This window comes from Nicrophorus vespilloides, unplaced genomic scaffold, assembly GCF_001412225.1.
Source record: "Nicrophorus vespilloides isolate i.1.1-1 unplaced genomic scaffold, Nicve_v1.0, whole genome shotgun sequence".
Lineage (NCBI taxonomy): Eukaryota > Metazoa > Arthropoda > Insecta > Coleoptera > Silphidae > Nicrophorus > Nicrophorus vespilloides.
Window position 1 is genome coordinate 273,173 of NW_017100089.1, and position 11,145 is coordinate 284,317.

General features: G+C 31.0%; 1 protein-coding gene across 1 annotated transcript; it reads right to left on the reverse strand.

Moving 5' to 3' along the window:
* Nucleotides 1-1,636: 1,636 nt before the first annotated feature.
* Nucleotides 1,637-8,672, reverse strand: LOC108567502 (Krueppel-related zinc finger protein 1-like). The gene is made up of 4 exons (XM_017927999.1): nucleotides 8,636-8,672; nucleotides 6,905-6,928; nucleotides 5,836-6,075; nucleotides 1,637-1,860 (listed from the first exon to the last, which is right to left on the reverse strand). The coding sequence occupies exons 1-4, from the start codon at nucleotides 8,670-8,672 to the stop codon at nucleotides 1,637-1,639; spliced, it is 525 nt and encodes a 174-aa protein (XP_017783488.1).
* Between the last annotated feature and the right edge of the window lie 2,473 nt (nucleotides 8,673-11,145).

Below are 11,145 nucleotides of genomic sequence, written 5' to 3' on the forward strand. Positions count from 1 at the left end.
ACTCATATCTTTGCAATTGCGGATGTTATTAATATATTGTGTTTTTCAAATGTAAGATTTCGTTGGCTCAGTGCTTCGATTTAATGTGCATCTTGAGCAGATTCCTGTACTTGAAGCGCTTCTCGCAGAGCTGACACGAGAACTGCGGTTCGATGCCGCACTCGTACCTGATGTGTCTCTGCAGATTGTGCTTGTGCTTGTACCCAAGTCCGCAACGAAAGCACAGGAAGTATCCTGAAAGAAAGACCAGAGTCAGAATGGAAATTCGAAAGCAAAAAAAAAAACAACAACATATCACCATCGAGTCGTTCCGTTTCTTCTTCAGAAATCACCTATACTTACTGATTTTGTTTTTTACGACCTACAGGTAAAATGTTTGCAATTAAGGATGATTTAAACGTAAAGGTATTGTGATCTTATATTACATATTTCGTCAAAATTAAACGTGCTTTTTCTTTTTATTTCAACAACAGGATCGGCTTTATCTTATTGTATATGGTGAGGAATTCGGTTTTCTTTTCGAAATGCCGACGGCCGACGTGCAATTGCAAATTGTACTTCTGCTTCGTTGAATAGCAGCAGTAAACGCACTGGAAAAACTGGCAGGAATCGCACTCGAAACGCAAATGTCTGTTCAGGGAATGCCTGGATGAGTAGCATTTCCGGCATCTGTCGCATCTGTAAATACCTGGAAAAGAGAGACGGGAATTGTGTATTAATACTGTGTAAGTTTGAGAGCGACAACAACAACAACAACAAAACGAGTCGTCGGTAACATCCACAACCCAAAAAAAAGTTTATATCTGCAAGATGAGAAGACGTAAGAGGAAAAACAACAACAAATGATATATTGGTATTTGCGGATAGCGTTTATTTTGTTCAGCTACAAAGGTCCGTGTCTGCGATTCACGTGTCTCTGGAGGTTTCTCTTATGCGAAGACTTGTAGTCGCAATTCGGATAGAGGCAGTCCAACTTCTCTACTCCGCATTCGTGTTTGTGGTGTCTGTACAACGAGGATTTGTGTCTGTAGCTCTTCCCGCATTTTAGACACGTTATATCTAAAACAATAACAATCTGTCAAAGCGAGGAACAGAGTGTCAGCAATTTGGGACTCACTGTACAACTACAAACAAAAAATATATATTGATAAACACTGATGTAATAGTTAGAAGGTGAAAAAATAAATAAATAATAAGGTTGCGAAATGACAGCTGTCACTAGGTGTCAAACTGTCAATTTAATACTTACCACTTTTGTAGTGTCATTTAATTAGAGGTTATATTAAAAAAAAATCATACTACTCTATGTAATTGTGTTATAAGAAAACATTTTTTCCTCATTTTTCAATCAATTCTTGTTTTATACAAGTTTTCCTACAAAAAAGAAATAAGTTTCATGTAAAAATAGCTGAAATTGAATGTGAATGATGAAATAGAATTATGGTTTATAGTCTCGTATAATATAATAAAAAATATATAATGAATCATAGTGTCTACATTATAGCCTACAACCATGCCCATCGACTTGTAAGTAAATATAACATTTTTTTTTTCTTAACTTTTTGTTGTCGTTTGGTCAATTACAAAAAAGAAATGCTACAAACTATATGGAAGCTGCTGCTGCTGCTAATTCTCATCACTGATACTTGTAATGGAAGGGCGGATCGTACGAGTAGAACTCCGGATGCAATTTGTAGACGTGCGTCCTCAAATTGGCGCGTATCTTGAATTTCTTTCCGCAATTCTCGTTCGGACACACGAACTGCGGTTCTATACCGCATTCGAACCTCTTGTGCGTGTACAGAGATGGTTTATGCTTGTACCCTTTTCCGCAACGATCGCAGAAGAACTTCTGGTAACCTACAAATATACATAACAATATTTTATTGATCACAGTACAACGCAAAACAACAAAATATAGACTTATATCTAAACAGCAAAACATTCGTTTCGACCCCCATGTAAAATGACAAGAGTAGTTTTTTATAGTTTTAATCTTAATATAAAGAGACTTACCTTCAATATAAGATAAAAAAATAATTTAAATTGAACAAAATTTGATACACAAAGATTAAATTGGTTTATTTTGGTACAGATTTTTAAAACTTAAGTTTTATTTGATTTTTTTTTTTGTAGACTTTTTTTACATCTTCAAAAGATCCCAACAGATTTTGACCAATAACTCCGCAACTCTTTTCGAAACATACAAATTGTGGTTAAAATCCGCATTCGAACTTCTCCTACAAATTCCAATGATTGCCTGACATTTGTAGACTTTAACCCATCAATAGCAGCAGAACTTCCTCTCAAATTTATCACCTACAAATGACATTATTTTAATGATCAAGCAAACGAAAATATTTGTGCAATTGTTTATTTATTGTGTTACTTACTTGTTTTACTTTTGTTTTCCTTATTTACTTTAATATGAAAACTGCAACTGTTTGTCATGTATTTATTCTATTTTTATTCCCAAGACCTACTTGAAAATAAAAACAAAATATAATCGAAATTGATTATGTTTTGTTTTGTTTTATGAATATGATCAACATAAACAAATCAAATAACCACAAATGTAGTATTTGCAAATATATTATAATTTAATCAAATTTCAATTCATACTTACCATTAATACTATAAAACAGTGTAATTTTTAATTCTTAAGTAATGTTTTTTATTGTATGTAATAAGTGATGATTTCCTGATTGCCGAAATGTAGTTTAAATCACTTAAATCCTTTGAAGATGTGTAGTGTACACTAATTATCTAAAAAAATAAATCATCAAGTAACTCACCTCGATTGTTTAATATTCATGAACGTGTATATTCTTTGAGATAAGTGTAGACATCTTATCAATCAAAGTAAATACAGCGATTAATAAACTTACCTGAATTGTCTAATGCTTACGGAATAAACAAATAATAATTGAAATCGAATAAAATAGTAAATGATTTATTGAGTAGAAAAAAAAAGTATGAACCAAACTTAATGTGTCTGTCTGGCTGTGTGTGGGAGGGAGGGGATAAGTTGCTATCGTTAAAACTTAACTAAGTATATTTGCTTTGAGTGTTTGTCATATCTTTCTCTCCGTCTAATAAAGCCGATCGAACCGAACATAATGAACAAACAAACAATATAATATATATTTATATCATGCGTGTTTGGGGGGAATCAATCAAATTTGCGCAGGTAATTTCCAATAATTGTAGTTATTAAGTACGGTTCGTCTCTTAGATCAGCGGTCCCCAACCTTTTTGACCTCACGGACCACTAAAGTATTTACATTGGGCCTTTTATAAAGACGCAACTTAATAATGGAAAAATTGCAAAAAAAAATGGATTTAGAATATAAAATGGGAAAAAAAATATGTTTTTTGGTCCGATACATTTTCATCTGCGGTTGGGGACCACTGTCTTAAATCATCATTCTCTTAAAATGGATATACAAAAAAATCGGTTCGGTGTGCAGAGAATTGCGTCTCTTCGCCAGAAATTGCTGTTGGGTTGGTTGGATCGGGATGCTCAGAAGTAGCAGTGCCTGTTCGCAATGTGCGCTTTCAAATTGGGCTTCGTCTTCGATCTGTAAGTGCATCCATAGTAAGTGCATATAAATTTCGGCTCCTTTCCGCACTCGAACTTTTTGTGCCGTCGCAGCGAGCTCTGCGCCTTGTATCTTCTGTTGCATTTGTCGCAGGAGTACAGTTTATCTGAAAACATACGGTTCGATTAAATTCCATCGCACTTTTCGCACAACGACAATCAATAAAAAAAAAATTATAAACATTTTTCTTTGCAAACTAAGTATCTAGTTATGATTATTGTATTATACAAGTTTTATTATTATTAATTATTATTAATATGATTAATATATTAATATTAGAGAAGAGTGGTCTTTCGGCCGGTAAGAACGTACTTGGTGGTGGTGGTTTCGATTTGTACACAAACATGTTAATAAATAAAGAAATAAATAAATAAAAAAATAAACCAGATTCTCGTTCGTGTTATTCGCACACTCTGTATTTACATAATATTTATATTTGTCTGACTCTCTCCACTTGACGACTATATATGTATATATTAACAGTTCGTAGATTATAAACAACACTCCATTATTTTATTTTTTCTCGAATATTCGACTAATGATTATTCGTTAACTAGATCTAGTAAATGAATCAACATTCTCTTTGACAGTTTCAAAAAAATCTAAACTAAATAACAACTAAAAAGAAAAACAATATTAAAGACAAATAATAGAAAAAAAACACACCGCATTATAACAACACTCTAGGTTTTCAAGTCGACTGAAACGAGCGATTATCACAATTCTGATACATTATTAATTAGTTTTTTTTTAGTAAATTTCCTTTTTGGCTCAATAATTCGGACAAAATTGCGAAAAAAAACCTCTAAAATTGCTTAAGTATCATTAATTAAGTCTGTTCATTAAGCTTTTACTAATTCTTAATTAAATATAATCATAAATTCAGAGGTGACTCGACAAAAGGGTTCTTAGGTTACTAACAGCTGAGTTTTGTTTGTATTTTAAAAATACGTACAGATTCTCGTTATGGCACCAAATTCATAAATTGTTTCTTAATAATATTTGTATATGTATATAATAGATTGTACTATAACTTTGTATATAAATGTTATGAGCTTAAAAACAAAAATTGTATTTATTACTGAAATTATTTGATTTTTCCCTAAATAAAATATTCCACTTTTAACATTACTTGTTAATTGACACTTCAAATTATGGTCAAATTAACCTAAATCTATGATACGTTGTCAGACTGACATTGACGTTGATGTCAATTGCAATCCGGTGTCCAATATTAACTATACAAAAACATGATATAATATAATAACTTGATTATTTAAATATTGCACATTGTATTTTCAATTGAGTTAAAACGTATGTAATTATATCTACGTTATTTTTTTTTATAACAGAATATAACCAAATATTGCAAATTCTATTTAATTGTTATTATTGTTTTATAAACAAAGCTATCTTGTTTGTTTTTTTTTTCAATAAATGTCCTTTCATAATTATTTTTTTCGATAAAAAAAGTAACAATTTTGTTTAACAAGAGAAATCTTAAAATAAATTTGTTTAAAAAAGTTCAAAAATTGAAAAATTAAATAAGATACGATCAGATAAACTATGTTTTTAAGCAATGATTTCAGTTCAACTTAATCATAATTATTGGATACTTCAATCCATTTTCTAATTTAAAAAAATTGTAAATTTACCTAACTTTATACCTTCTAGTTTTCTAAATTTGAACATTTTCAGTTCGAATTAATCATTGAAAATGTTCGTTTTCTAATTAAAAGAATTGTAAAATTGCCTAATTTTATTTATACCTTCCAGTTTTCTGAATTTGAATGGACACTTTAATCCATTTTCTATGAAAATTTTCCTAAATTTGTATCTTCTAAATTTCCGAATTTGTTCGAATTCAGTGATGATTTCAGTTCGAATTCATTGTTTTGAACTTTTGATAAAATCAAGTATATTAAAAGGATATTTTGTATTTGTTAAAAGAATGTATGTTCAAATCAGCATAATTTGTGGGTCATCAAGAATGTGAAAATCGTTCTCGTTAAAGTCGAATTGTTAAACCGAACTAAAACTCGTAAACAAACAAAAAAGAAGTTAAAACAGGAAAAGTAAAAGTAAAGATGAAGAGAAAACTAAAGAGTAGAAACTAAAATATGAAAAGGAAAAACACAATTATTAGTGTAAACGATAATAAACGTAATATAATGATAATTATTTTTTTTTATATGTTCGTTCTGTGTCCATCGTTTGCGTGTGTCTATCTAACTTTGGCTGCTCGGTCGACTGGCGATGAGTTTGATATGTTTGTTGGTGTCTTTGAGGAGGTCGGTGTGCCGTCGCATGTGCGATTTCATGTTGCACTTGATCTTCGACCTGTACTGGCATCCTTTGTAAGGACACGAGAACTGCGGTTCAACGCCGCACTCGTACTTCACGTGCCTGTAAAGACCTCCCTTGTACTTGTACTGCCTTCCGCATTGGGGGCACGCGAACCTCTGGTAACCTCCTATAAATGAGAAGCAGAAAAGAACCACCATTTAACACACGTCCGACTCAAACATCCCTGCTGTCTTTATAATTTATTTTTTATTTTTTTAGTAAACGTACAAACAAACAAAAGTATAAATAAAAACGTTTCTTCGTCCGCACAGAAGAAGAGATTAAAATTTAATAATAAGAAACACAAAATAAAACACAAACAAATTAATAAATACGTTAATATGTCTTTCGTTGCACAGTATTAAACAAAAACAAAACGATGGAATTATTCAGAACTTTTTCTTTTATTCACCCACCAATGAAAGCTATGAGTAACAATTATGAAATGGACCAAAAAATATTGATGAAACATTTCTTGGATGAAACTCTTAAGAAGAATAAAAAACTTACAAACCTGAAAGTTAAATACAATCAAGAAACCTTGATTAATAAAAAAACATTTTATAATAACCATGGTAATGCATTGATTGTCTTAAGGTAAGCGCAACTAATACTTGATACTTGACAAGTTACTTGCCATTTATCGCGTTGCATTTTAAGTTTTCATATTTCATGTCTTAATAACAAACATGATTGAATTTTGCCTGGAAATAACAACTCATTATCTGTAAAAAAAATAAAATTTCTCGAAATTAATCGAATTCCATAACAAATAGACTAGTTTTTAATTTTTTGTTGGGATTAGCCAAGATGTCAAATTTATGGAAACAAATATTAAACAAAAGTACATTTATATTTGTGCAAAATTCGACGGTGTAAACAATAATTCTCTTCACGAAAACCAAGTTTATCTTAATCTGATTCGAACATTTCGATTGTAGACGAAATAAATTTACTTTGACTATCCTGATTTTGATTACCTAAAAAATAGAAATAAATTAATACAAAATTTCATACACAACTGAAACGATAAGAAATACAAGGCAAAAATAAATAAGTAAATTATATGTAGATATTAAGAGAAAAACAAGTAAACTTTAGAACAAATAATTGTAGTTTTTTTTTCCAAACTTATTGTGACACTTCTTTTCCTTTTATAAAAATGAATAAAAGGAAAATCATGTAACAGTGGCCACGCGAAGAGTTAAAAGTAAATAGAGGAGAGGAAATGATTTATGTTGTTTTGCGTTTAAACAATTAGTTGATTCTGTTGTGTCTGCTCAGGTGTACCTTCATGTTGCTTTTCATATGGCATTTGTAGGTGTATCCGTGATGAATGCACGACCAACGACCTTTGAATCCACACTCATATCTAATATGCCTCACAAGATTGTACTTGTACCTATACCATCATCCGCACCGGTTACACATAAAGTCGTTTGAGCCTATAATTAAAAAAAATGTTAATTAATAATTGCAGTCACATGTAAGTATGATCAACCCTTCAACATTTAAACTAAAAACGAATAAACATTATAAAAGCACAATGTTTGTTGTCAAATAGAAAAATAGACTTTTCGTCTATAGTTGCTTTCGCAAAGAAAATCTTCGTACAAAAGTCTCAACGGTAGCCAAGTTCAATTCTCTTGTGAGAGATTTTGCATTGGTTTCAACATGAATGTTTCAATTCTAAAAGACTCAGGATAAAGATTAAACGTATTTCTTTTCATCACTAATTTAGTTAGAAACCTAAATTACCAAATTTGATTGTCGTTTCATAAATTCTAAGGAAACTGAATCAAATTTTATGCATTGAAAGACAGTTCATTTTACTACTCTATAGAACAGCGTTAATTTAAATAATATTTGTTACTCTAAAAAACAGAAAATTGAAAATAAAAATGAATTTTTTGTCTTCCATTCATATCAAAAAAATGTTATTATGTAATTTTGAATTTGATGAAGACAAAACCTGTAAACACAATATACTAATTATTAATATTTACCTAGAATTTTCATTACAACCTTTTCATACCTTCAACAACAACAAATATTTCTATTTTTGTTATAATTCACCTTTTTTATAAACCATTTCTATGAAGAAAATTGATTCTTATTGGTTAAAGATAGCAATACCTAGCATAGTACGGCTTCGATTAGAGCGGATTCGTTATTACCTAGTTTGAGAATTTCAAAACAAACAAAAATTTTCCTTATTTTCTATTCAATTACATTTTTTAATAATACATAAATGATACGTTTTTAAGACCTACAGTCAATAGCCCTTTGCAGCAGTTGGCTTGATACTGTTTATTTTTATATAGTGTTAAAGTCCTCGATTAGTCCGGTTGCAAACAGTGCGGGACATCAATTACCCGCACTATACGAGGTATTGATTTATATAAATCAAGATTAAATCGTTGTTTGACGATCTCAAAAAAAAATATAATTGCGTTTCCCAACATCACTTACTTTTCTTCTTAATCAATGAAAACTCCTGAAAATTGAATCTATCTACGAAATAAGTCGTGTAAGTTTGTCCTTTTGTTACATTTAGTTTTATCTCTATATCTTTTGCAGTTTTATTAGTTACAAGCTTTCACTTTGGCATTATTACAAGAATTCATAGTTATTCAGCGAGTTGTGCTTGTTGAGGATGTGCTTGAAGACGGTGCCCTTCTGTTTACCTCTGTAGTTGCAATTGTCCATCGGACATGCAAACATCGGCAGCCTCTGACACTCAAACTTTTTGTGCCTCCACAGCGAGCGACGCGCTTTGTACCGACGGAAACACACGTCGCAACAGAACAGTCTGTTGTCGTCTGGAAAAGAAAGAGAAAAAAATACGATAAAGTCAAAACTGTTTCCAGTTTTCTAAATTATTTGTTTGTTGAAACTACTTCATCCACATTCATTTTAATTCGTTTTATTATCGTGACTTTGCTTTGCTACTACACTTTTTTCTAACAAACAAAAAAAAAACAAACAAACAAAATAATAACAATGAAACAAACAAAAAACTTATTTCGTAATTGACTTCAGTTGGTAGTGACGTAATTCCGGTAGTGCTTGTTCAAAGTGTGCGCCTTCAGATGGACTTTCTGCTTGCACTTGTACGAACATCCGGGAGCGGTGCAAGAGTATTTCGGATCTTTGCCGCACTCGTTGTTCCTGTGCTTCGACAAGTTCCTCTTGTACTTGAACATTCGACCGCACTCGCAGCTGAACTGCTTCGGATGGTTGAGCCTCGAATAACCTAGAACAGACCAACAGAACGAATTCGAATTAACACGTGCAGTGACACCAAAATAAAGACAATGCAATAATACTTAGACTTTGCCTAAGAAATAAAAATTGGAACATAAAACTTTCAGCGTTCATCAAACTTTTTTTTTGACTGCTTCAATTTGACACAAGGTGACAGCTGTCATTTCGTGACATTTGACAAGGCCCGAGAAAAGCTGTTCAAGATGCACAAACTCACACAAAAAGGTGTATAAATTTAAAAAAAAAAAGAACACAGTGTTGAGTTTATTTCTCAATTTATGAACGTGTCGGTTGTTTTTTTTTGCAATTTGTCAAAAAAAAAAATAATGAAAAAAAAAAAGAAAATCTCGTATTACTATTGTTTTTTAATTAATTATTTTTGTTGTTGTATTGTTTCAAAAGTTCATTTCGATGTAGGCCTTCTCGTGTCGATTGGTGTGACTGCGGAGCGCCGATTTCCACTTGGTTTTGTAATCGCATCCGGGAATCGGGCAGAAAAACCTCGGTGCCTTTCCGCACTCTTTGTTCCTGTGCGTCGTCCTGTTCCTTTGGTATTTGAACCTTCTTCCGCACAGATCGCACACGTACGGCTTGAAACCTACAAAACAACAGGAGAACATCACAAGCATTAGTACGAGTTCACGCATCTCAGACAAACATTAACAAAAAAAAAAGAAAATAAAACAAGAAGTATTTGTAAAGACTACGGAAATCGTCGACAGCGAAAGAAAATCAAAAAAAAAAGAATGATTTGAAGAGCTCTAACTAAAACGAAAGATAAACACTTTTTTTTTTCTTTCACGTTCGCAAAAACCCAATCATCTGAAAGATCGCGCACAGCTTAGCTTACACAACTTTCTTCACAACGTTCGGAGGTTTCAAAATTATTGTTTTTTTGGTTCACAATTTTATTGATTTATCGAATACAATTTTATTTGCGAAGAATCAATTTACTTTTCGTATACATGGTAAATTCGGACAAGTTTCTTTCACATCGAATAACAGGACCAAAAAATAAAACTCTTTCAAATACAAAAGAAAGTAAACATAACTTTTTTTTGGATCAAACATTAATAACTAAATACTAACAACTAAAACATGTTATCAATAATAATTAAAAATTCACTAAAAACTACATAAAACAATTATATTTCGATATATATATTACAATATAAAAAAAAATCTAAATCTAAAAAAGGTATTCTTTGGATTTAATAAACGAATGAATTGAAGCAGTCATCTCAATCGTAATGAAACAAGTAATAAAAACTCGTATAGCGCGGGTAATCGGTGTCATTGTAAAACCGGACTAATCGAGGACTTTGAAACAGCATGCAAATTTTATTTCACTATAGTGAATCCGCACTGATCGAACCCGCACTATGCGAGCTTTTTTCTGCATTAACAGAATTTTGTTCATTTTTCTTGAAATGACCAACTCCAACTATATAATAACACACTAAACTTAATGCCCTGGAATCGAAAAAAGTTTCCTACAAAACTATCAACACTAATTAATTGCGTACATATAATATATTAAGTGTATATATTTTCTTTCTTTAAAAAAAAACAACATTTAGTTCACTTTTTTTGTTTCATTCTGCATACAATTGTAATCTTAATCCACTATAATTCATATATTTTTATATATTAAATACACTCATTAATTAGATAGAATTAGAAAATAAAATTCGAGTTTCATCAACTGATTATTATAATTACCCAAATTAAAATCAGTTATAATTAAACTAAATTGTATAGCCTGCATTTACATTCAGTTTCATTTATGAGCATTTCTTTTAAAACATTTCAACATTTTCATTATAAAACAACACTTATTATGTGTATATATACTTTGACTATACGATTATAATAATAGTAGTTTTTCACTTTCATCTTAAATACATATTTTTTTTTCTTTATAAAACCC